Source organism: Hyperolius riggenbachi, chromosome 1, assembly GCF_040937935.1.
Source record: "Hyperolius riggenbachi isolate aHypRig1 chromosome 1, aHypRig1.pri, whole genome shotgun sequence".
Lineage (NCBI taxonomy): Eukaryota > Metazoa > Chordata > Amphibia > Anura > Hyperoliidae > Hyperolius > Hyperolius riggenbachi.
Genome location: NC_090646.1, coordinates 277268917 through 277296875, shown reverse-complemented (window position 1 = coordinate 277296875; position 27959 = coordinate 277268917). Strand labels below are relative to the sequence as shown.

The 27959-nt window shown below is 45.8% G+C and overlaps 1 protein-coding gene across 4 annotated transcripts in view; it reads left to right on the top strand.

Moving 5' to 3' along the window:
- LOC137506633 (transcription initiation factor TFIID subunit 3-like) overlaps positions 1-27959 on the top strand; it is a 401567-nt gene that overhangs the window by 157588 nt on the left and 216020 nt on the right. For all 4 annotated transcript variants that reach the window (XM_068233615.1, XM_068233614.1, XM_068233616.1 and 1 more), the window contains 2 exons: positions 1925-2000; positions 9729-9835. In XM_068233615.1, coding sequence (XP_068089716.1) covers positions 1925-2000; positions 9729-9835 — 183 coding nt within the window. The remainder of the gene's footprint in view (positions 1-1924; positions 2001-9728; positions 9836-27959) is intronic.

The following is a 27959-nucleotide window of genomic DNA, read 5'->3' as shown; positions in this document are numbered from 1 at the left end:
CTTTTGTAGCTACTGAAGATAAGGGGGGTGTGGGGATTTTAATGACAATAATAGTATTGTAAACATTTTATATAGAGCTTTTGTCCTGTCAGACTCAAATGGCTTGACAGCTGGAGCTATTAAAGTGCACCTGAGATGAATGGTAGTGCAGCATTTATACTTATCTGGGGCTTTCTCTAGCCCTATGCAGGCCTATGAGGGCTCTCCGGACTTAATTTTTACCATAGCATTTCATTAAAGGACCACTATTGCGAAGAAAGTAGGCAGTTAAAATTTGACAGAACCGACAGGTTTTGGGCCAGTCAATCTTCTCTTGGGGGATTCTCAGGGTTTTCTTTATTTTCAACAGCAGCTTAACTGCCACCACAGTAAGATACCAGCCAGCCTCCCTACTCACTTGCACACTATTTTGTCAGTTAGACTTTGCAACTGCCGTTCAGGAAATGCTGTTAAAAATAAAGAAAACCCTCAGAATCCCCCATGAGGAGATGGACTGGCCCAAAACCTCTCGGTTCTGTCAGATTTTAACTGCCTATTTTTTACACGATAGTGGTCCTTTACTATATCATTGTAGCAATGCTGGATACCATTTTCAGTGTGATGCCTGAAGTTTCAACAACTGTCAAATGCTGTTCTGTTAAAAGGAACCAGAGACGAAGCATATTAAAAAATAGCAAAAGATTTCATACATACCTGAGGCTTCCTCCAGCCCCATAAGCGTAGATCGCTCCCATGCCTCCGTCCTCCGCTGCCTGTATCGCTGGTACCGGGTCCCGTCACTTCCGCCAGACGCGACCAGTCTTCCGCATGCACAGGGGCTCCCTCCGGCTCTGTACGCATGCTCCTGCGCAGTACGGAGGGAGCGCACTGCGCTTGCATCGACTGGCCGAAAAGACTGGACCCGGTACCGGCGGACAGAGGCGGCGGAGGACGGCATGTGGGAGCGATCCAGGCTGATGGGGCTGGAGGAAGCCCCAGGTATGTATAAAACTGGTAGGTAGTTTGTCTCTGGGTCTCTTTAAGGGCATGTGAATAGCTGCGCATAAACACGTGCTTTAGTGTAGCTTGAAAATTGTATTCCTGTAAGCTTGCAGAATTAAAGGACTTACGAGCCCAAATAGCAAATAAAAGTAGCGTGGATCGAGGGGGGAGGCCCTAAAGCTGCGCAGCCGCACTAACGTGTGTGCGGACTGCGCAGCCGCGGCTAGCGACGGCGGCCATCTTAGGAGAGGAAGGGGTTGGGGGGAGTTGGGGGGAGGGGGCGATCACACTGCGGGGACCCGGCTGAACTGCACGGAGGGCGCGGATGGCGTCCTCCGTGCATTTAAAAGCGACTAAGGAACTTATCTTTTTTTTGCTATTTGGGCTCGTAAGTCCTTAAAGGGAAGGTCCAAGCAAAAAAAAAAAAAATGAGCTTCACTTACCTGGGGCTTCTACCAGCCCCATGTAGCCCTCCTGTGCCCTCGTAGTCACTCACTGCTGCTCCAGTCTCCCGCTGGCAGCTTTCTGACCTCGGAGGTCAGGGCCACATTGCATACATTTTTATGCATTCCAGCTAGTGCAGGAACAAAAATGTACGCGTTGCACCACTAACGCGTAAAAATGTATGTGTTAATGTTCCTGCACTAGCGGGAATGTGTAAAAATGTACGCAATTCGGCCCTGACCTCCGAGGTCAGAAAGCTGCCAGCGGGGGACTGGAGCAGCAGTGAGTGACTACGAGGGCACAGGATGGCTGCATGGGGCTGGTAGAAGCCCCAGGTAAGTTAAACTCATTTTTTTTTTTTTTTTTTTTGCTTGGACCTTCCCTTTAAAGGTTAATTCATTAATTAATTTAGGTCTGCTTCAGCATTATCACCTACTGCATTTTAAAAATAAACGTATTAATCGATTAGTTACTTTGCTGTTTTTACATCTCTAAAAAGCAACAAGAAACAGCTTGGAGCTGCAAAGTGTGTCTTATGAGATTTCCGAACAGTCGCCTTTTCATTCCTACATGGGGTAAGTGTGTTCACTATTTTTTTATTATAATATTTTAGTTACTTGGTATAAAGTACAGTGACACCCTTGAAACTGAGATGGTAACCTGTCAGGCAGTGACTTTTAATTTGTATATGTGAAAGACTTTTACCCTGCATTGGTTAAAGTGTACCAGAGCTGAATAATATAAGATTTATACATATCTGGGGCTTCCTCCAGCTCCATCCGCACGGATCGCTCCTACGCCGCCGTCCTCAGTCTTTTCTGTCTTCTCTACCGAGTCCCATAACTTCAGCCAGCCACGGCCAGTCTGTGCAAGAGAAGTGCGTCCTTTACGTATCTCTCTAGCAGCCGCCGGAAAGATGTGTAGAGAGCGCGGTTCTCTTGCGCAGACTGGCAGTGGCTGGCTAAAGTTACGGGAGCCGGCACTGGAGCTGCAGAAGGCTGAGGACGGCGGAGTGGGAGCGATCCGTGCGGATAGAGCTGAAGAAGCCCCAGATATGTATAGAAAAACTTTTATTAGTACTCGGCTCTGGTTTTCTTTAAGCGTTTTTTTTTTTTTTTTTTTAACTCCATGATAAATGTTCCTGCAGAATTATTTTTAGATTTTCAAAGAATACAATATTGTTCACATACAGAAAGGAATCTCTTCATCAATCCCTCAGATCAGTGGTCCTCTAACTAAGGGCTTTTTTACCTGCCCCCACACACAAAATGTATTACTTATAGATGCGGTCTGCTGCATCTTTAAACATTGGTGGCCCGCATATAGAATAGTAGTTCTGGCACCAACCTTCCACATGGAAGCCAGAAAGCAGTCATTTGCTGGCTTCTGGGTTGTGCTGCAGGCTTTTGCAGGCCATTGGGTGACGACATGGCTCACATATGACTTGCTATGTTAGGATCACGATATCTGCACTGTATTGGTGGCATAATAGCTGCACATAGTATGTTGGAGGGCATACTACCTGCACATGCTGTGGTGGAGTGCATGCTATCTGCACATGCAGTGTTGGAGGGCATACTATCTGCACATGCAGTGTTGGAGGGCATAATATCTGCACATGCTTTGTTAGGGGCATAATATCTGCACATGCTGTGTTGGTGGCATAATATCTGCACATGCTGTGTTGGGGGAATAACTGCACTTGCTGAGTTAGGGGTATGACATCTGCTCTGGTTAAATTGGAGAAATCAGGGCTGCCCTTGTTAAAAGGCGCTGTCTACAATAGCAAGGCTAAATGTTATGTTTTTCTACAGCATTTCATGCGTACTCCGGCCCCCCAGCAGTCTGAAGTATGTTGACTAGAGATGGCCCGAACGATTCCAGGCGAACTTCCGTGATTCGCAATAGTGGAGAACCGCAAACTTTTCCGGAAGTTCGGTTCGCCCCCATAGTGCATCATGAGGGTCAACTTTGACCCTCTACATCACAGTCAGCAGGCACATTGTAGCCAATTAGGCTACACTCCCTCCTGGAGCCCCCCCCCCTCTTTATAAAAGGCAGGCAGCATCAGGCATTGGACTCACTCGAGTGCCTGCAGTAATTAGAGAGGGATAGCTGCTGCATACTCTCATAGGGAAAGCTTAGTTAGGCTCTTGTAGGCTTGTTAGCTTGCTCCTGGCTGACTGCTTTTGCTAAAAAGCACCCCTCAACAGCTCTTTCGAGAGCTAATCTTGTTCTTGTGATCGTGTGTGTGTGTGTGTGTGTGTGTGTGTGTGTGTGTGTGTGTGTGTGTGTGTGTCCCACTTGCATTATATACAGCCCTGTCAGTCAGTCGCAGCTGGCCTTTTGCCCCTTGGTGGTATAATTACTACTGTGCCAGATGCACGTTGTAATACCCATCACTGCACATACCTAGTACCTGCTGTTCACTTCAGTGCACCCACCCACCTAAGTGAACGCATGCAGTGTCACTGTGCCTGTCTGCTACCTGTCTGTGTGTGACAGGTGCACATTGTAATACCCATCACTGCATATTCCTACCTGTTGTTCACTTCAGTGCACCCACCTACCTACGTGAGCGCAGGCAGTGTGATATTTAATACCACCTGTCAACTCCCAAGATTGTCAGGACGTGGTTGACTATTTAACACACAGAACACCTCATCTTCCGCAGCCAACAGCGCTACTACTAGCACCACATCCACTGCAATTGACAGTTCACAGGAGTTATTAGGTGGGGAAATCACTGATGCACAGCCATTATTGTCAACCAGATGAAGGCACTAAGCAAGTTACACCACCTCATATGTTTGAGTTAGGCCACAGTATGGATGTAACGTGTGAGGAGGAGGAGGATGAAGTACCTGCTGTTGGTGCAGTTTTGGAGGTGTCTGAGGAAAGCGAAGCTGGGCAGGATGATTATGATTATGACGATGATACGGATGCCACGTATGTTACCAATAGAGGAGATGAACGGGGACAGTTCAGAGGGGGAGTCAGAGAGGAGTAGCAGGAGACGAGTGCCTGAAAGAAGCAGGGGGAGCTCATTGTCAGAAACAGCTGGTGGCAGTTTCCGGCGCCATGTATCGCCACCTATGGACAGCCAGCCAACATGCCCTTCAACGTCAGCTGCTGAGGCCACCATAGTGCCCACACCCCAGGGGGGCTCAACGGTTTGGAAATTTTTTAGTGTGTCTGCCATAGATCAGAGCAATACCATCTGTTGTCTCCGCCTCCAAAAATTGAGCCGTGGAAAGGCCAACACCCACGTAGGGACAACTGCCTTACGAAAGCACATGGAGAAAAGGCACAATCTGCAATGGGAAGAGCACACACAAAAGAAAAGCCACCCTCCTTCTCCTCTTTCTCCTTCAAGTGCAGTATCTTCAGCCGCTTTCTCCCTTGCACCTTCACAGCCACCCTCCTCCACTCCGCCTCTGACCTTGAGCGGTTCTTGCTCCTCTGCCCACAGCAGCCTGGTGTCTGTAAAGGAAATCTTTGAGCGGAAGCCAATTTTTGCCAGTCACCCCCTTGCCCAGCGTCTGACAGCTGGCGTGGCGGAACTGTTAGCTCGCTAGCTGTTACCATACCAGCTGGTGGACTCTAAGGCCTTCCGTAAATTTGTGGCCATTGGGACACCACAGTGGAAGATGCCAGGCCACAATTATTTCTCTAAAAAGGCGATACCCAAACTACCGTGAAGTTGAGAGGCAAATGGTGTCATCTCTGGCACACAGCGTTGGGTCAAGGGTCCACCTGACCACGGATGCCTGGTCTGCCAAGCATGGTCAGGGCAGGTACATTACGTACACAGCCCATTGGGTCAACCTGGTGACCGATGGCAAGCAGGGAGCACGTGGCTGTGCAGCGGACCAACTTGTGACACCTCCACGGCTCGCAGGCAGGCCTGCTGCCACCTCCTCTCCTCTCCTGCTACATCCTCTTCGCTGTCGTCATCCTCCTCCTCGGCTGAGTGGCAGTTCAACTCTACTGGTGCTGCGATCTCCTCTCCAGCTACATGGCCCCAGCTCCCCAGGGCCTATGCTGCATGTCAGGTACGACGGTGTCACGCCATCTTAGACATGTCTTGCCTCAAAGCGGAGAGTCACACTGGAGCAGCTCTCCTGGCTGCTCTTAACAAACAGGTGGATCAGTGGTTGACCCCACACCAGCTGGAGATCGGCAACGTGGTGTGTGACAATGGCAGCAATCTCCTTTCTGCTTTGAATTTAGGAAAGCTGACACATGTACCCTGCATGGCACATGTGCTGAATCTAGTCATTCAAAGATTTGTGTCAAAGTACCCAGGCTTAGAGGACGTCCTGAAGCAGGCCAGGAAGTTGTGTGGGCATTTCAGGCGGTCTTACACAGCCATGGCACGTTTTGCCTGATTTTTAGCGGAGAAACAAGCTGCCGATGAGACTCTTGTAATCAACGCCCGACTCGCTGGAATTCGACCCTCCTTATGTTCTCTCGCCTGCTAGAACAGGAGAAAGCCGTCACCCAGTACCTCTACAACTGCAGTAGAAGGACACTGTCTGGGGAGATGGGGATGTTCTGGCCCAACAACTGGACACTTATGCGAAATGCATGCAGGCTCATGCGGCCGTTTGAGGAGGTGACCAACCTGGTGAGTCGCAGTGAAGGCACCATCAGCGACTTGATCCCGTACGCTTACTTCCTGGAGCGTGCCGTGCGTAGAGTGGTGGATCAAGCTGTGGAGGAGTGTGAACAGGTACGGGAGGAAGCGTTGTGGGTTCAATTCTCATCTGAACCAGATGTTTCCTCAACACCTGTGGCAGCACAGAGGGGGGGGGGGGGGGGGGAGGAAGAGTCGTGTGGGGAAGAGGTGTCAGACTGATGGTGAGGAAGGTGTTTCTTTGGAGGCGGCGGCAGAAGAACCGCGGCAGGCGTTGCAGGGGTTTGTGCTGCTCAACATTCCTGTGGTATTGTTCGTGGCTGGGGCGAGGAGGAGGACTTACCTGACGTCACTGAGGAAGAACAAGAGGAAATGGATAGTACGTCTGGATCCAACTGTGTGCAGATGGCGTCTTTCATGCTGTCCATCCTGTTGAGGGACCCCCGTATTAAAAAAACTCAAGGGGAATGACAATTACTGGGTGGCCATGCTACTAGACCCTCGGTATAGGCACAAAGTGGCGGACATGTTACCAACTCACCTGAAGGCAGAAAGGATGCAGCACTTGCAGAACAAGCTGGCAACTATGCTTTGCAATGCAATTAAGGGTGATGTCACAGCACAACGCAATAAAGGTACCACTGCCAGTAATCCTCCCATGTCCACGCAAGCAAGGACAGGACGCTCCAGTGATGTCATGGTGATGTCAGACATGCGGACATTCTTTAGTCAAACACCTCGCCTTAGCCCTTCCGGATCCACCCTCCACTAACGGCTGGACCGGCAGGTTGCCGACTACCTGAGCTTAAAGGGGAACTTTAGCCTAAACAAACATACTGTCATCAGGTTCCATTAGTTATGTTAATTAGAATAGATAGGTAATATAATCTCTTACCCACCCTGTTTTAAAAGAACAGGCAAATGTTTGTGATTCATGGGGGCTGCCATCTTTGTCATGGGGGCAGCCATCTTTTTGGTTGAAAGGTGGTGACAAGGAGCAGGAGACACAGTTCCAACTATCCTGTGTCCTGATTACCCCTCCCAGCTGCACACACTAGGCTTCAAATGTCAAATTCAAAATGTAAAAAGAAAAAAAATTGCACCAACACAGCAGAACGAGAACAACATCAGAAATCCCATCATGCTTTGCACAGCATCAGGGGAAAAAAGCCCGGGCAGTTTTCTTCTGTGCAGCTAAAAATGAGGCTTGTATAAGAGAAACAAAGTTCTGATGCTGTGAAACTGTTAAAGAAACACAAAGCCTTTTCAGTGCTGCTGAGTCGATTTTTAGTCCGGAGGTTCACTTTAAGTGTGGATGTAGACACTGTGAGCAGCGATGAACCCTTGGACTACTGGGTCCGCAGGCTTGACCTGTGGCCAGAGCTGTCCCAATTTGCCATCCAACCTGTCTTGCCCTGCCTCAAGCGTCCTTTCAGAAAGGACCTTCATCGCAGCTGGAGGCATTGTCACTGAGAAGAGAAGTCGCTTAAGTCACAAAAGTGTTCAGTACCTCACCTTTATCAAAATGAATGAGGCATGGATCCTGGAGGGCTACTGCCCGCCCGAAGACTAAGTCAGTCCCCGCACACAGCATCTCTGCCTGCATGCCATGTGACTGCCTGCCCCATGACTAAGTCGCTCCCCACTCAGCATCTCTGCCTGCAGGCCGCTTGACTTCCTTCTCCGCCACCACTGACAGGGTCCAGGACTCCAGGCGGATTCCTGAATTTTTAAGGCAGCTAGCAGCGGCCGCTATAATAATTTTTCTGGTGCGTGTACATACCTGCCTAATTTTTCTGCCTGCACTGCGGCTGCAACACCAAATCAAAAGGCATGTACATGTGCCAATTGCTCTTCGTGATCATTGCCTTGCCGCGGTGAAGGGGCTTGCGTATTACAATGAAGCAATGACCGCCGGCTATATAAGTGTCTCGGGGTGTGGCACACCAAAGATAATAAGGTCGTTGCTTCATTGTGGACAGACCACATTTGATCAGCTTGACAGTCGCTGTTCTATCATTGAGCTACCACAGCCCGGCGACCATATGGGCTTAAAAACCGCCACGGCGTGCACTCTCGCCATGGTGCGCACCAGTCCAGCACGGCCGTCACAATACAAATAGCTGTTTGCAGTGCGTTACACAGTGAGTTTGGTGTGTCAGTGTCAATCAGTACTCTAATTGATTGATGTATACACATGCAAGATGTTTTAAAGCACTTTAGGCCTGCAATTTAGTATTCAATGTGATTTCTGCCCTTAAAACACTACTTTGCGTCAAATCCAGATTTTTCCCCTGGACTTTTGGCGTCTATCCCACTCCGCCATGCACCCCTCCAGGTGCTAGACCCCTTGAAACATCTTTTCCATCGCTTTTCTGGCCAGCATAAGTGTTTCTAGTTTTCAAAGTTCGCCTCCCCATTGAAGTGTATTGTGGTTCGCGAAACTTCGCGCGAACCGAACTTTTGCGGAAGTTTGCGCGAAAATTGGAGGTTCGAGCCATCTTGAATGTTGACCCGGTTCTTGCCCGAAAATGTTTGGGGACCCCTGCCTTAGATTGTAAGCTTTTGGTAGGGTCCTCCCTTCCCTAGTGTATCCTACATGATCATGTGCTCCTTTCCTATGACAGTCTTGTACCTATGTTAAGGGGTCTACCTAACCAGCCCAAAATCATTGTGATGTATTTTGTATTGTTTGCCTTGTATAGCTTTGTCCTATGTTGTATAACCTTAGTTCTGTCAACCTTTGTATCATTGTATGTATTTGTTGTCCAGCGCTGCGCAATATGTTGACGCTTTATATATAAAATAAAAAATAATCATGACAGTTAGTCGTGAATTGGAGAAGCACGAATGTCAGTCAAGATACTCATCCAATTTATATTTGTTTCAGCTGCCACGTTCAGGAACGAGTCTTAATATGTGTGAGGTCTCCACATCTTAATGCTTATCTACATCATTTTGACCTCCTCCTGGGAACAGATAGGCGAATGTGGATTATCCCCTCAGTTTGCTTCTGATTAGAGGGGACGTCTACCTGTTAAAGCGACCAACTTGTGACAGCCATTCTGACAAGGGGTGCAGACGCGGGAGCATGCACGCGCACAGCGGCAGCAGCATTGTCTGACTTATAAAAACGTCCTGGAGCCATTAAGAGGCTCTAGCACAGTGGTCCTCAAACTAAGGCACGCGGGCTGAATGTGGCCCCCTGAGGTTTTTTTGCCGGCCCCCCCCCCCCACACACAAAATGTATTATAGATGTGGTCAGCTACACCTTTAAATTTTGGTGGTCTGCATATAGAATGAAAGCCATAAAGCAGTAATTTGCTGGTTTACAATCAAATTCCATATCAGGTGACACTGTTGTCCAATTGGACTGCAGGTTGTCACCTGGGCATGCTTCACTGTCTGGTGCACAAAGACTTCTACATTATTTTATGTATACTCCGGCCCCCCAGCAGGCTGAAGTAGGTTGACCAGGCCATCGACCCAAAACGTTTGGGGACCTCTGCTCTAGCAGGACGTTTTTATAAGTCAGCATGTCATTAAGTGGTTAAAGAGACAAACAATTTTAGTGTCTATCAAACTGAGGTTACATGTACTGCTATTTAATCTGTCCTTTACATAATCCCTCACTCAAATTTACTTGCCTTGTGTTTTCTGTCAGACAACAATCAATACAGAAAAAGGAGAAGTTTCAGAACTCTAAGAATGACGAAACTGATTTAAATATCACTTATATTCAAGGGAGTGAAAGCTCTCAAACACCAAGCGGTGAGTTACATACAATATAACCATTCTGCTTTTTAAGTAAGTCTGTAGTTGTGTAATGTACTATTTGAGGTACATTGCATGTTATGGTGGCTACAGTGGATAGAGAAATAATTTAAGGAAAGCATCTTATAAGTCACAGACCTGATACTTTTAGGAATATTACTCGGCAACATTGCGAATGTTTAACCCTTTCTGGAGCAGCACCCTCTTCCTCTTTAAGGACCAGAGGGTGCTGGTCCAGCAAACCGCCGCTTCCCGACGAATCGCCGCAAGTTACCGTCGCTCCCACCGTACACGCCGCTCTGTCCCCGCTGCAGGCTGCTCTCTCTGCCGTCGCTATGACACTTTCATTGGCTCCTGACCCTGTCATTCCATGTAAGCCAATGGGAACGGCTTACATGAATGACAGGGCCAGGAGCCAATGAAAACTGCTCCAGCCCAGCTCTCAGTGCTCTGCCGTCATAGAGGCGGCAGGGCATCACATTGCGGCGGGGGCAGAGCGGACCGAGCGACGCGGACGGGCTGGGGCGCGCGGTCAATGGGACGTAGAGTTTACGTCCGGTCAGGACCGCAGCGCCCCCTGCCCCACGTAGATTTATACTCGCTCGGTCCGCAGGTAGTTAATAACGAATGATATACCTAAATTCAAAACATATCCAACCCGGCGTTGGAGTAGAAAAATAACCGCTTTGCTGTACTACTTTACATGGGGGGGGGGGGGGGGGGGGGGAGAATGATTCACATGATGATCAAAATTTTTTGGGGGGGAGGCGGGAGGAGGGGTGGAATGATGGCTGTACAAGTTATGGAGGGCAACTTTGGTTTGGCCTTTTTTACACTTAATCAGTTGCTCTGTTATAACTGGAAGACAACTGATTTTCAAAGTAATGCCCATGTTCTCCTTTGGCACAGTTCCCACTATACACGTTTTAACTGAATGCCATTTAACAATACACTGCTGTGGAAAAACGCATACCAACGCATTAAAGGACATCCGAGGTGAAAATAAACTGATGAGAAAAACCATTGTATCTATCCTCCTTCTCCTAAAATGACTTTACATATCAGACACAGTTTTATTTTATATTTAAATGTAGTTTTCAGGTTTTGACTGTTTCATTATCTCTGCTCAATGACCCCTTCACTGAAGTATACTAGAGCTCAAATCTTTGAATTATTAATCCTTTTTATCTCCTCGCTACTCTCAGAAGCCATTTACTAACAGGAAAGTGTTTTATGGCTGTAATTACTTATCAGTGAGGGTTATGCTATAGTCTGAACCGGTCGCAACTCGGACAGAAACTGTCACTTGCATACCTAATGTTTAACTCTTTCAGGCAGAGAAAGAAAAAAAGGAACACAGCCTAGTTATTTGTGTACTTAGCACTGTACATACACATGTCTATCTCATCATGTCACGTCACCCTGGTTGTCCTTTAAAGGGAACCAGAGATGAACGATTCACACAAAATAAACATATCAGTTGATAGCTTGTAAAGAATAAATGCTCTACCTGATAATTTCGCCACTCTGGTGTGCCTTTTTGAGTGTTTTTTTATGCATTATTGCTCCAGGAAATCTGTAATATGGCCGCCGGCTCATACCTGTTCTGCTTCCAGGTTATAAGCTGTTCTGGATGTGCTGTCTATCCTCTATGAGACTATAGACAAGCAGGGCTGCTGCAGCCTTTCATCTGTCTGCTTTCAACTATTATGCTGTGTGGCTGCCTGTAGGAAGTGTCTCTCATAGAAATGAAACTGCATACAGTAGATAATGACAGGCTGCACACTGCACACAGATACACTGTTTCAGAGCTTCTTTCTCGGCAGCAGCAGCCCCTCCCATGTCAACAGCTCAGAGTATGAAATCTGAGCCAGGAGGAGGCAGGATTGGGCTTGAAAAGACTCCACAGAAGAGTGACTCAGCTATAATGATTCCAGGTCAAACCTCGACTGAATAGTCGGTGGATTCTTGTCACAGTTGATAACAGATAGATTAGACTGAGAAAAATAAAACTAAAAGCAGGGTAGGTGTTTACTGTCATGTTCCCACTGATAAATGTAATAAAAAACATGAGGGTGCTTCGTCTCTGGTTCTCTTTAAGTGTAAAAGGGCCCTTATACATAATTGGTTGGTAGGTAGGGAGTGAATGGTGCCACATGTTGGAGGGGGTGGAAATATTAGATAGTGAGCGCACATGGTGGAGAGGTGGGGTGAATAGCTACTAAAAATAAAATAAAATGCAAGCGAATTTTGCATGCATTTTTGGACAGTAGTTCTACTCATGGGGACACGATATTGTGCACGTGCGCACAGATGGTGGTAGTTGTTTTGTATGGATTCTTTTCAGGAAGTGCTTTCTGAAACCATTCAAAGAAAGTTTGAAAACCCCCATGAGGAGATGGACTAATCCAAAAACTTTTGGTGAGCTGTTGAAATCTGTCAGATAATTACACTTAGTGAAAGTGACTACTACACAGGAAGTACAAAAAGTATTCAAGGACAAGTGCATGTATGTGTACAAAGTATTTTCAAATATACGGATTTTTGCCATGGTGCACCTTTAAGAATATAAAGTATTTAAACCTGATGTATGCAAAATCACAGCAGTGACATTATTTAAACCTTTCATTTTTTAAATGACTGTTATAAATATACGGTACTATATTTAAAGAGACACTGAAGCGAAAAAAAAGTATATGATTTGTATGTGTAGTACAGCTAAGAAATAAAAAAAAAAAACCATTCAGCTCTGTCTTTTGAAGCTTCATTATCTCAACTGTCAGTCATTGTATCTTCTTTTTCTCCCCAGAGGACAGGTCAATAGTTTACAAGACTGCTCTGCAAAAGCATTTAGAATATGCTGAGTAGTGTGTAAACTGCAAATATTGGAGAATGATGCAATGTTATAAAAAAACACTAACTAAAAAATAAAAATATGAGAATATTTTCTATGCTACTAATCTTCTAGTAATTATCAGTACTACGCAACAAATTCATTATATGATAACTTTTTTTTTTCGCTTCAGTGCCACTTTCAATTTTGAAGTCACCTCTACCTCTCTTTAGCTAAAGTAAGCATACAGTATGTTTACATTTCTAATAGATTAGAGGTTAGATTTGATGGACATCAAAGGAGCCTTGATGGTTACAGTTCCTTGCTAACGTAATCACCTCCCTGGCATTATACATTTTTTTTTATTGTCTCACAACCTGGAATTAAATAGGATCACTTGAGTTTGCACCATTTTGTTGATATAAAATACTCCTGAAAAACTCCCTCCTTTGAAGATGTACTATTTGGTTGACACTATTACACTTGCAGGTTGAAACTATGGTGCTTTGCCCTTTGCTACTGCAAGGTGCTGCAAAAGCAATGCAAGTCTATGGAGACTTGCACACTTATTCCGGTCCATTGTGGTGCGCTGACAACATCCAATCAGCGAGTTACAGGAAGCACCGAGCTTGACGCAGAGAGCTTGCTGTAATCTAAGTCTATGGGGGATGCAGGCAAAACTGCTCCAGCTCCTTAACCTCCTGAGCGGTCTGGACGAGCGCAGCTCGTCCATCACCGCCGGAGGCTGCCGCTCAGGCCCTGCTGGGCCGATTTTTATCAAATAAAGTGCAGCACACGCAGCCGGCACTTTGCCAGCCGCGTGTGCTGCCTGATCTTCGCCGCGAGCAGCGGCGAAAGAGGGCCCCCCTAGCCGCCTGAGCCCTGCGCAGCCGGAACAAAAAGTTCCGGCCAGCGCTAAGGGCTGGATCGGAGGCGGCTGACGTCAGGACGTCGGCTGACGTCGATGACGTCACTCCGCTCGTCGCTATGGCGACGATATAAGCAAAACAAGGAAGGCCGCTCATTGCGGCCTTCCTTGTTTATTCTGGGCGCCGGAGGCGATCGGAAGATCGCCTCCGGAGCGCCCTCTAGTGGGCTTTCATGCAGCCAACTTTCAGTTGGCTGCATGAAATAGTTTTTTTTTTATTTAAAAAAAACCCTCCCGCAGCCACCCTGGCGATTTAATCAGAACGCCAGGGTGGTTAATTTTAGATGTTTTTTTGCTTGTGAGAAGTCTGACCACATATTCTTTATTGGATTGAGGGTCTGGGCTTTTAGTAGGCCATTGCAACATGTTTCCCTTTAAACCACTTGCTCATGTTGCTTTAGCAGTATGCTTCGGGTCATTGTTCTGCTGGAAGGTGACCCCCGGGCCCAGTCTCAATTCACTGACAGAAGGTTGCTTAAAGAGGAACTGTAAGCATCCTCTCAGCGATGTCCAGCAATGTCCAGTAAAAATGCCTGGGACGAACCATTTTTACTCCTGGCAGAGTAACAGGTTTTTTTTCTTTATTCCTGCAGTTGTAACTGTTATACAGTAAAGGCTGTCACCCCCTTTTTTTTTTTTTTTTTTTAACTGACTGCTGTCATCTAAAGGAGCCTAATGCATGTGTGGAGAGAAGTGCAGGTAGAGAACTAGCTGAAGGAGGCTAAAACTAGTTTGTCTGTATATACAAACAAAATTGAATGGTAGTTGTAAGGGCCTGTACACACTGCTGCGCTTTTAAAATCGCATGCGATTTTTAAATCGCAAGCCTTCATGAGAATAGGAAAAGCGCATCGCACCAGTGTGTACAGGTCTCCACGATTTTCATTATTTTTCAAAAGACCTTGCGATTAAAAAGCGCATGTGATTTGAAAAGCGCAGCGCAAGCGCAGCAGTGTGTACAGGCCCTAAAGCAGTTTTAGTACAGTAATTGCAGCAGGGTAAACAAATGAAAAAAGTGTGGTTTATTGTGATGAACGGGGAATAGAGGAGAAAGCAGATTAGGCCTGTTTCTGAACTGTGAGTGTTCAGCCTAGAGGGTGGGGCATAAAAATTTGCTGTCTGTTTTATTACTCCCCACTGAGGGCTCGTTCATATTAAGAGGCATTTTTTGACTTTTTTCAAGCGCAGTCGATTTTTAAAATCGCCCCCAAAGCACTTGTGCAATGAATGTCTGAGAGTGTTCATATCGGTGCTGTTTGTGCGCTGTGTGTTCAGCAAAGTGGTGCCTGGACCATTTTTGGGGCGATTTTGCCTCAATGGAAGGTATAGGAAAAACGCAAAATGCTCACAAAATCGCTTTGTGCAGCGATTGTGGGAGAGTTTTTAAGAATAAATACATTGTATTTATCCTTTTCCAGGTCAAAGTTCACTTCCTGACTTGTGTCAGGGAGTGAAAAAACGCAATCGCTCTGAAAAAGTGCTTTACAAAAACCGCAGCACCCACCTGCCACCGGGAGGAGAGAAAAAAAAACGCAACTTGAATGAGCCCTTAATTTGCAAACAGCATTTACTGTACCTCCCCCTCAATTTATGCCTGGTACACACCATGCAATTTCCTGCCTGATAGATGGGTTGAATTTACTATTTCCGACAGGTCCGATCTGATTTCCGATTTTTTTTCTGATAGATTTTCTGATCACGCCTATGCAAAATCGATCAGAAAAACATCAGATCGAACCTGTTGGAAATAGACTATTCAGCCGTCTATCTAATGGGAAAGTTCTACAACTGTTTACTAAGTGAAGGAAGAAAAATTGGTGTATGGTATTATAGTTGCACACAGGCATAGGGGCCACAGTCGCAGTGGTCGCATGTGCGACTGGGGCACCTGAGGGGCCCACTCGTCCTGTGTAAGAGGGCACAGCGGTGGACGAACGAGCAGCGGCTGAGGGGGTCAAATACTTCGCCGGGATCCACGCGCTGTATGTACTTACTTCTTTCTGTTCTTGTGTTCCATCTCACAGTAACAGTGCCCTTAGGGGGCGCTGTTACTGTGAGATGGAACGCAAGAACAGGCAGAAGTACGTACATGCAGCATGTAGATCCCGGCGAAGTGAGTATTAGATTACTTCCTCCTCGGCCGCTGCGTCTCCCCCTCTGCCTGGCTACCTATACTAGAGCACCAATTCCTAGCTACTAGGCTTGCTCATCACGGATTAATCACGAGTAACCATGGTGGTTACTCGTGATTCAAATTAGCTGTAATTGCTCCAGCTGAGCGGGTAGATGCGGCAGGGTTAATTACCCAGAATGCCGCTCTCCGCCTAGCGTTTCAACAAGCTCACAAGCATCCTAATGGACGCTTTGCAAGCCTCGCTATGGAGCACTTCTTATTTCCGGCTTGGAGGAAGTGCTCCATAGCGAGGCTTGCAATGCGTCCAATAGACGCTTGTGAGTTTGTTGAAATGCCGGGCGGAGAGCGGACTTCTGGGTAATTGACCCTGCTGCATCTACCTGCTCAGCTGGAGCAATTACAGCTAATTTGAATCACGAGTAACCACCGTGGTTACTCGTGATTAATCCGTGAAGAGCAAGCCTACAGGCTACCTATACTATACTGCCTATTCCTGGCTACCTATACTGAGGACGCATATTCCTGGCTACCTATATTGGAGGAGCTCAAACCTGGCTACCATACCGGGGGGGGGGTTAAGGAAATGGGGCACATCTGGCTACCATGATGGGGGCGCATTGTGCACATTATGGTGCAATTTAAGGCGGAACTGAAGATTAACAAAAAAAAAAAAAACTGACTTTCACTTACCTATGGCTTCTGCCAGCCCCTTGCAGCCGCCCTGTCCCATGCTGGTCCTTAACGATCCTCCTTTCCCCGCCCCGATGCAGTTTTGTTTCCGCCACCTTGTAAGTCGATGGCAACTACACGGCCCTGGCCACGTGTATACTTGTTTGCATTCCCGTCTGCAATAGCGTCCTGCAACTTCGCAGGATGCTATTGCGGACAGAAACGCGAACAAGGATACACGTGGCCTGCACTGCGGCGGGGGAATGGAGGATCGTTGAGGACCGATGTGGGACAATGGCTATCATTCATAAAAGTGTTGTCGGTAACTAAAATCCGTGCGGGAAAATACCACTGTCGGTATTTCAGCCTTCTGGGTGGTCATTCATAAAAAATGTTGCCTGTTGCGGTAGGAGTGCGGAGATATCCCGCTGTAGGCTGTCGGTAGGCATGCGAAAACAGGAGAAGCTGGCCGAGTCCCTCCATGCGGCGTTCTCTCTGCTGCTGCTTGGGAGGTCTGTCCCATTCACTTACATGTACTCCGCATGCCTATCGCTACATCCAGGGGAGCGGTAATCCCTGTCCACATACCGCCTGCGTTAGTTTTTATGAATTGACATTTTGTTACATTTCCGCATAGAATCAGCGCAGAATGCTGTGATTTATCGCTCTGCTCGGAAAAGTCAGCTTCGCATGCGGAAACCGCCTTTATGAATTCACATTTTGCTCAGTGCTCGGTAAAATCGGCTGTTTTTAGCATTTCCGCATGCGGGAATGCTTTATGAATGATAGCCATTGTTAATTTTCAGTTCCGCTTTAAATTGAACCCTTATTGCACTGGCAGACAGCAAATCGGGGCTAAGGTGATCAGCAAACATGCGATTCAGCAGTCTTTGTGAAATGGGCCTAAAAGGGTCAGTCTCATCCATTCTAGAATGTATATAGCATATATAAATACTTATTTATATACTTATGTATTTAGTGCTGACATTACACAGCGCTGTACAGAGTATATTGTCTTGTCACTCAACTGTCCCCTCAGAGCGGCTCACAATCTAATACTTGCCATAGTCATATGAGTGTATCTCGTAGTGTATTGTATTATAGTCTAGGGCCAATTTTAGGGGAAAGCCAATTAAGTTATCTGTACGTTTTTGGAAGTGTGGGAAGAAACCAGAGTGTCCAGAGAAAACCCACGCAAACATGGGGAGAACATACAAACTCCTTGCAGATGGTACCTGACTGGGATTCAAACCAGGGACCCAGCGCTGCAAGGTGAGAGCGCTAACCACTACTCCACCATGCTGCCCATAAAGCAGTATGTATTTTCTTTGTGCAGCATGCATGAATCAGTGCTACGTCTATAACCTGTCATGATAGAAAAACACTGTATGCCTGCTGTAGTTTATGCACAACACAAACACTTTCAGAGTGAGCATGTCACTACCACCTATGTGACCTGCCACTCTCCTAATGTAGGTTTCTCCTTTCTCTGCTCTGACCACCAATATTGCAGCTGGAGAAAGTCTGTGCAGAGACAGAAAGAGCAGCCTGTGACACTCTGCAAGTGCCAAGCAGGAGGAGGGGGGAGGGTGCAGAACGAGGCAATGTTTGTTGACGGAGCTGTCTTCAAAACACACACACAAAATAAGAATGCACGAGTGGAAACAGACAGGAGGAAAAACACAAGCCTCCTATCAGCACATGTAAAGAAATACTGCTAGCTGTGCCCTGCCTTCCTCCCCATTACAGACCTGATAGCCTTAAACTTCTTCCCCTTTAGAGTGTAGACCTGCACATCAGCGTTGTGTGTAACGCTCACCCTCCAAGCGTGGAAGTCTCTTGTCATCACTCTTCCTGCAGCCCAGATCCTGTAGCTCTGCCTGTGTCTCTGCTGTCTGCCTGAATGCCTCACAAGTTCACCCGACATGCAGGCAGACTGGGGCAGCAGAGACTCTACAGACACTGAGCTGCAGGAGGAGTGTCTGATAAGATCTCTTCCACGCTGGGACAGTGTAAGCTGACAGCACAACTTCAGAGGGACAGAGCAGGATGATCACCGCTGGGGCTGCAGAAACAACTTCTCCTCTGCCTCGTGCACATGTCCTCTCTTGATGACGCAGAGGACAACGTTTTTTCCTCCACCAAACTGCAGGAAAAGCTTCCAGTGACATCACTACCCAGAAGGCAGTGCGCAAAAGGCTAATTAATATGCTGCCGCGGACGTAGCTTTTGAGGGGGCGTGGCTTATCTTTTAAAGGTGACATACCAGAAAGATTCTGGGTTTATATCCTAAAATACTGGAGTTTCCCCTGTAAAGTGGGTATAGGCTATCTGGTGGCAAGGACTTGTTTTACAGCTTACAGTTCCTCTTTAAGAATATCCGTGTATTTAGCACAATCTTCCCTTGCCTCGAACCAGTTTTCCTATCCCTGCTGCTGAAAAACATCCCCACAGCACAATGCTGCCATCGCCATGTTTCACTATATAGTTACATAGTTATTTTGGTTGAAAAAAGACATACGTCCATCGAGTTCAACCAGAGAACAAAGTACAGCCTACCAGCCTACTCCAGCCTACGCCCTCAACAAAGTACAGCCAACCAGCCTACTCCCTCACATATCCCTGTTGATCCAGAGGAAGAAGAAAAAACCCTTACAAGGCATGGTCCAATTAGCCCCAAAAGGGAAAAAAAATCCTTCCCGACTCCAGATGGCAATCAGATAACATCCCTGGATCAACATCATTGGGCATTACCTAGTAATTGTAGCCATGTATGTCTTTCAACGCAAGGAAAGCATCTAAGCCCCCTTTAAATGCAGGTATAGAGTTTGCCATAACGACTTCCTGTGGCAATGCATTCCACACCTTACTCATTCTTACTGTAAAGAACCCTTTCCTAAATAAATGGTTAAAACGTTTTTCCTCCATGCGCAGATCATGTCCTCTAGTCCTCTGAAAAGGTCTAGGGACAAAATGCTCATCTGCCAAGCTATTATATTGCCCTCTGATGTATTTATACATGTTAATTAGATCCCCTCTAAGTCGTCTTTTCTCTAGACTAAATAAACCCAGTTTATCTAACCTTTCTTGGTAAGTGAGACCTTCCACCCCACGTATCAATTTTGTTGCTCGTCTCTGCACCTGCTCTAAAACTGCAATATCTTTTTTGTAATGTGGTGCCCAGAACTGAATTCCATATTCCAGATGTGGCCTTACTAGAGAGTTAAATAGGGGCAATATTATGCTAGCATCTCGAGTTTTTATTTCCCTTTAATGCATCCCAGAATTTTGTTAGCTTTAGCTGCAGCGGCTTGGCATTGAGTATGATTATTTAACTTGTTGTCGATGAGTACTCCTAAGTCCTTCTCCAAGTTTGATGTCCCCAACTGTATCTCATTTATTTTGTATGGTGCTAGACCATTGGTACGACCAAAATGCATGACTTTACATTTTTCAACATTGAATTTCATCTGCCATGTATGTGCCCATATAGCCATCCTATCCAGATCCTGTTGCAATATGACACTATCTTCCTGAGAGTTGATGATTCTGCCCAATTTTGTATCATCTGCAAAAATAGCAACATTGCTCACTACTACATCTACTAGGTCATTAACCACCCTGGCGTTCTGATTAAATCGCCAGGGTGGCTGCGGGAGGTTTTTTTTTAGATAAAAAAAAAACTATTTCATGCAGCCAACTGAAAGTTGGCTGCATGAAAGCCCACTAGAGGGCGCTCCGGAGGCGATCTTCCGATCGCCTCCGGCGGCAAGAGATAACACGGAAGGCCGCAATGAGCGGCCCTCCGTGTTTCGCTTCCCTCGTCGCCATGGCGACGAGCGGAGTGACGTCATTGACGTCAGCCGACGTCTTGACGTCAGCCGCCTCCGATCCAGCCCTTAGCGCTGGCCGGAACTGTTTGTTCCGGCTACGCTGGGCTCGGGCGGCTGGGGGGACCCTCTTTCGCCGCTGCACGCGGCGGATCGCCGCGCTGCAGCGGCGATCAGGCAGCACACGCGGCTGGCAAAGTGCCGGCTGCGTGTGCTGCTTTTTATTTGGTGCAAATCGGCCCAGCAGGGCCTGAGCTGCAGCCTCTGGCGGTGTTGGACGAGCTGAGCTCGTCCAGACCGCTCTAAATAAATTGAAGAGCACTGGACCCAGTACAGACCCCTGTGGGACCACACTGCTAACAGTCACCCATTTTGAGTATGATCCATTGACCACAACTCTTTGTTTTCTGTCCATTAGCCAGTTCCCTATCCATGCACACAGACTCTTCCCCAGTCCTTGCATCCTCAACTTTTGCACCAGACTTTTGTGTGGAACAGTGTCGAAGGCCTTTGCAAAGTCCAAGTATATCACATCTACAGCATTCCCAATATCCACATTAGCGTTCATTACCTCATAAAAGCTGAGCATGTTAGTCAAACAGGACCTGTCTTTAGTAAACCCATGTTGATGCTGAGAAATAAGATTATTTTCTACTATGAAGTCATGTATAGTATCTCTTAGTAACCCCTCAAATAGTTTGCATACAACTGATGTTAACCTATTTTGGTTCCTGGACGTAGAAACTACGTCCAGGAACCATGCGCGCTACCGCGCGCGCTCCCTGCCGCGGATTCGGTAGCCAGGCAATCAGTGAATCGGGCTACGGTGCCCGATCACTGATTCCTCTCCCCTGCTGAAAAAGCGACAGCTTCTCTCGGAAGCTGCGCCTTTTCTGGCTGTTCCCTCCCCGATGCGTCACTCTAAGCGTGTGTTACGCTTAGAGTGACGTCATGTAAACACTCATGGCCGCCATCTTGTGGCCAAAAAGTAATACTACAACTGAAAATAAAAAAAAAATGAAAATCAACACACATTTACATTACAAACCTATTGTTTACCTCCCACCCTGCCAAAACTACCCAAATAAAATGTTTACTATAAAAAAAAAAACATTACAATAAAAAAAAAACATGTAAATATTTACCTAAGGGTCTAAACTTTTTAAATATCAATGTAAAGATGAAATATTTCTATATTTTTTTTTATTTTAAACTTGTAAATAGTGATAGATGCAAAACGGAAAAAATGCACCTTTATTTCCAAATAAAATATTGTCGCCATACATTGTGATAGGGACATAATTTTAACGGTGTAATAACCGGGACATATGGGCAAATACAATACGTGAGTTTTAATTATGGAGGCATGTATTATTTTAAAACTATAATGGCTGAAAACTGAGAAATAATGATTTTTTCCATTTTTCTTATTCTTCCTGTTAAAATGCATTTACAGTAAAGTGGCTCTTAGCAAAATGTACCCCCCAAAGAAAGCCTAATTGGTGGGGAAAAAAACAAGATATAGATCAGTTCATTGTGATAAGTAGTGATAAAGTTATAGACTAATGAATGGGAGGTGAACATTTTTCTTACGTGAAAACGACGGAACCTGAATGGGTTAAGCTTACAGGTCTATAATTTCCTGGATCTGATTTTTTGCCCTTCTTAAATAATGGGAAACCGTGGGCTGTACGCCAATCCACTGGGACTCTGCCAGTTGAAAGAGAGTCACAAAAGATAAGCTAAAGGAGTTGATCTATAACTGAACTTAATTCCCTTAGGACCCGAGGATGCATGCCATCTGGGCCAGGTGCCTTGTCTATTTTTAATTTATTTAGTCTTGCCTTCACTTCTTCCTGCATTAAAGGAGTACTATCGATTGAAACGACTTTTTTTTTTAATACTGTATATTAGTGTACACATTACCACTAGTGCTAGGGGCACTTTATTTATTCACCCAGGTCTCTCTCCCTCTATTTCTGCTTAAAAATTCATTTCTCACACAGCTCATAGTAGTTTGGGTCACCCTGAGCTGCTTGGTTACTCTGCCACACAGCTCACAAATATATTTCACTGTGTCCCTCACAGCATACAAGAGACATGAGGAGAAATAGGCTGATCTGAGGTGGTAACAGGTAACTAAATGAGCTGTAATATTGCTGGAATATAACTAGCTATAAACAATAGTCTGTGTTTACACTCAGTCTGGCTGCTGCTTGAGGTGATTCACTCCAGGCTGCATCCACTTTACAAGCTGCTGAGAGGGGCAGACCACTGTTTACAATTAGCATTATTAGTATCTTTATCAGTCAAGAGAAGCAAAGATAATAAACACACATTGCTAGAATCTTTAACCCCTTACCACCATATCAATAAGATTCTTTCAGCAAGGTGATAATTAAACTATAAACTGAGGAGTTGATAGCAACTCCCCTGTGCAGACATGGGCTTAGCCCTCTGGGAGCCCTCAGCATATAGATACATTTGTATCAAATACTGACGGCCAAAACTGACGGAGGATTTTACAGCTGAGAGGAACAGCTGTGTGAGGAATCAAATTGCTCCTAGTACTTGTCCTAATGTGTGCTACAACATACAGCATTTAAAAATAAATGCATACATCGATAGTATTCCTTTAAGTATCTAATATTACAGTTGGAAGATTGAGACTCTTCTGCATCTGTAATTTGAAACAGTGCTGTTTCCTTTGTGAAGACAGACGCAAAGAAGGCATTTAATAACTCTGCCTTACCTTGGTCATCCACCATTGAGTTCCCACCCTCATCCTTTAGGAGTCCTATACAGTCAACCTTTCTTTTTTTAGAGTTGATGTACTTGTAAAACTTTTTTGGGTTAGATTTGATATCCCTAGCGATTTGATTTTCAGCTTCCATCTTTGCCAGCCTAATTTCTTTTTTACAATTATGGCGATGTTGTTTTTGGGGTGATGGATATGTTGGGTTTTCATCTGACAATGCAGTTACTTTGGACAAAAAGTTTCAATTTTGTCTCATCTGACCAGAGCACCTTCCTCCATACATTTGGGGAGTCGCCCACACCTTTTGGCAAACTCACAATGGGCATGATTCACAAAGCTTTTTCACCTGTTTTCCTCTGTTTTTACCTTGTCTGTTACATTTTTAAACTCCCAAAGTGCAAAAATATAATTATTGTAAGAAAAGTAATACTGAAATAGTTAATCAGGAACAACTTACTGTGAATGATTATTTTGGTTGTAAATATGCTGAAAAGTTATTTTTATCACTTAGGTGTTAAATTAGTAATTTATGAGAAGTTTTGTTAATCGAGCCCATTGGGCTTGATTCATTAAAGACAGTCTGAAGCAAAAATAGTTATTGCTTTTTACCTGCTATTTAGTTTAAGCAGTATGAGGAGAGGTGAAATGCCGCGGAACGATGGCTTTATAGCCACCCAAATCCCTGGGTGAAAATGCGGGCAGCGCTCCCTGAAAGAGGCAGAGCTTTGCGCTGTAGCTCTGCTTCTACTGAAGTCTATCGCCGCCTCTCCCCGCTCCTCTGCCTTCCTTCACTGAGAGGGGTGGGGAGAGGCAGTGATCTGTGAGCAGATTAACTTCAGTAGAGGCAGAGCTACAGCGCTAAGCTCTGCCTGCCCGGGCAGCAAAATCCACGACTTTGAAAGTTGTGTATGTTTGCCTCGAGATTTGGGGGTGGGGTTATAACACGGGAATGCAGAGTTTTACCTCTTTTCATACTGCTTAACCACTTTACCCCCGCCCGTACGGATTTCTCCGTCCCTTTTTCCATCCTTTAACCCCCAGGGACGGAGAAATCCGTACTTTGCACACTCCCGCCACTGCCCGCGCTCCCGCTCGTAAACACGCCGCCCGCCGCTAGTAAACACGCCGCCGCCCGCTCGCCCAGAGATCAACGAACTGGAAAATCCATTCCCGTTCGTTGATCTAAGCCCCGCAATGATCCGCTGCCGCTCGGCTGAGCAGCGCGATCATTGTGAGCAATAACAAACTCCCAGCCTCTTTCTACTTCCTGCAAGCGTCTGGAAGGACGCTTGCAGGTCGCATGAAACAAAAAGTTACTGTTGCCATCTTGTGGCCAAATAGTAAAACTACACCCTAAGCATTTTTTACACACAAACTAGTTTTACACAAAAAATTAACTCCTTACCTCCCACACTCCCCAATTTTTTTTTTTTTTGTAATTAAAAAAAAATAAAAAATTTACAATTTAAAAAAAATACATAAATAGTTACCTTAGGGACTGAACTTTTTAAATATTTATGTCAAGAGGGTATAACACTGTTACTTTATAAACTATGGGCTTGTAATTAGGGATGGACGCAAAACTGAAAAAAATGCACCTTTATTTCCAATTAAAATATTGGCGGCAAACATTGTGATAGGGACATAATTTAAACGGTTTTATAACCGGGATAAATAGGCATATATAGTGGAGGAAATAATTATTTGACCCCTCACTGATTTTTTAAGTTTGTCCAATGACAAAGAAATGAAAAGTCTCAGAACAGTATAATTTCAATGGTAGGTGTATTTTAACAGTGGCAGATAGCACATCAAAAGGAAAATCGAAAAAATAACCTTAAATAAAAGATAGCAACTGATTTGCATTTCATTGAGTGAAATAAGTTTTTGAACCCTCTAACAATAAAAGACTTAATACTTAGTGGAAAACCCCTTGTTTGCAAGCACCGAGGTCAAACGTTTCTTGTAATTGATGACCAAGTTTGCACACATTTTAGGAGGAATGTTGGTCCACTTCTCTTTGCAGATCATCTCTAAATCCCTAAGGTTTCAAGGCTGTCTCTGTGCAACTCTGAGCTTGAGCTCCCTTCATAGGTTTTCTATTGGATTAAGGTCCGGACACTGACTAGGCCACTCCATGACCTTAATGTGCTTCTTCTTGAGCCACTCCTTTGTTGCCTTTGCTGTATGTTTTGGGTCATTTTCGTGCTGGAACACCCATCCATGACCCATTTTCAGTTTCCTGGCAGGAGGGAAGGAGGTTGTCGTTCAGGATTTCACGATACATGGCTCCGTCCATTTTCCCGTTAATGCGATTAAGTTGTCCTGTGCCCTTAGCAGAAAAACACCCCCAAAGAAAAATGTTTCCACCCCCATGCTTGACGGTGGGGACGGTGTTTTGGGGGTCATAGGCAGCATTTTTGTTCCTCCAAACACAGCGAGTTAAGTTAATGCCAAAGAGCTCTATTTTGGTCTCATCAGACCACAGCACCTTCTCCCAGTCACTCACAGAATCATTCAGGTGTTCATTGGCAAACTTCAGACGGGTCTGCACATGTGCCTTCTTGAGCCTGGGGACCTTGCGAGCCCTGCAGGATTTTAATCCATTGCGGTGTAATGTGTTTCCAATGGTTTTCTTGGTGACTGTGGTCCCTGCTAATTTGAGGTCATTCACTAACTCCTCCCGTGTAGTTCTAGGATGCTTTTTCACCTTTCTCAGAACCATTGACACCCCACGAGGTGAGATCTTGCGTGGAGCCCCAGAGCGAGGTCGATTGATGGTCATTTTGTGCTCCTTCCATTTTCGAACAATCGCACCAACAGTTGTCACCTTCTCTCCCAGCTTCTTGCTAATGGTTTTGCAGCCCATTCCAGCCTTGTGCAGGTCTACAATTTTGTCTCTGACATCCTTGGACAGCTCTTTGGTATTGCCCATGTTGGAGAATTTGGAGTCTGCTTGATTGATTGATTCTGTGGACAGGTGTCTTTTATACAGGTGACTAGTTAAGACAGGTGTCCTTAATGAGGGTGACTAATTGAGTAGAAGTGTCTAACCACTCTGTGGGAGCCAGAACTCTTAATGGTTGGTAGGGGTTCAAAAACTTATTTCACTCAATGAAATGCAAATCAGTTGCTATCTTTAATTTAAGGTTATTTTTTCGATTTTCCTTTTGATGTGCTATCTGCCACTGTTAAAATAAACCTACCATTGAAATGATACTGTTCTGAGACTTTTCATTTCTTTGTCATTGGACAAACTTACAAAATCAGTGAGGGGTCAAATAATTATTTCCTCCACTGTACATTTAATGGGTTTTAATTACAGTAGCATGCATTATTTAAAAACTATAAAGGCCGAAAACTGAAAAATAATACATTTTTTCCCATTTTCCCATTAAAACACATTTAGAATAAAATTATTCTTGGCATAATGTCCCACCTAAAGAAAGCCTAATTGGTGGCGAAAAAAACAAGATATAGTTCATTTCATTGCGATAAGTAATGATAAAATTATAGACGAATGAATGGAAGGAGCGCTGAAAGGTGAAAATTGCTCTGGTGGTCAGGGGGTAAAACCCCTCAGTTGGGAAGTGGTTAAACTAAATAGCAGGTAAAAAGCAATCATTTCGCTTCACACTCCCTTTATGCTGCACTGTTAAGCAGCGCACCTTAATGTAAAGGACGGCCGATAATGCATGCCTTACATAGCAACACTTCCTACTTAGATAGGAGTGTGCCTTCCTATATATAGTTACTATGTATAGGAAGGCTTGCTCCCTACATAGCAGCAAGCTCTGTTATTAAAGAGACACTGAAGCGAGAATAATTCTCGCTTCAGAGCTCATAGTTAGCAGCCCTGCTAAAACGCCGCTATCCCGCGGCTAAACGGGGGTCCCTTCACCCCCCCCCCCCCCCCCGCAAAATCAACGACCAAATTTGTCGTAGATTTTGCTGCTGCTGGAGGCAGGGCTAACGGCTGCAGCCCTGCCTCACAGCGCGTCTATCAGCGGCGCATCGCCGCCTCTCCCCCGCCCCTCTCAGTGAAGGAAGACTGAGAGGGGCGGGGGAGAGGCGGAGATGCACGCTGACAAATGCGCGTGGGGCAGGGCTGCGGCGGTTAGCCCTGCCCCAATGCGGAAGCGCTCTGCCGCTGCACGGAGGGGATTTGGGGGTGAAGGGACCCCCGTTAAGCCGCGGGATAGCGGCGTTTTAGCAGGGGCACAAATGCCCCTGCTATCTATGAGGTCTGAAGCGAGATTTATTCTCGCTTCAGACTCTCTTTAAAGGGACACTTAAGTCTGTGGAAAAAAATGAGTTTTACTCACTTGGGGCTTCCAGCAGCCCCCTGCATCTGTATTGTGCCCACGCAGACTCCATCAAATGCTGGCCCCACCGGCAGCCAATTCCGGTTTCGGCGACAGGAGCCGACAGGTAGGGAACGCGAGTGATTATTTGCGTTCCCGGCCACAATAGCACCCTCTATGCTGCTATATGATATATCCTCTATGCTATAGCGGCATAGAGGGTGCTATTGTGGCTGGGAACTGCAAAGAATCACTGGTGTCGCCGAAACCGGAAGTGGCTGCCGGCGGGGCCAGGAGCATCTGATGGAGTCTGCGTGGGCACAATACTGCTGCAGGGGGCTGCTGGAAGCTCCAGGTGAGTAAAACTCATTTTTTTCCACAGACTTAAAGAGAACCAGAGATGAAGCACCCTCTTGTATTTTACCTTATAAATCAGTGGGAACATGACAGTAAACACCTAATCTGCCCTTTGTTTCATTGTTCTCTGTGTAATCTGACTGTTATCACGTCTGATAAGAATCCCCGACTGAGAAGTCAGGCTGCTCCGTCTAGCTTTGCTACAGAAAGATTATAGCTAAGTCTGTCTTCTGTGGTGTTATTTCAAGCCCAAGCCTGCCCCCTTGTGGCTTTGCTCTAATGACTCAGCAATAATCATTCCCAGCAAA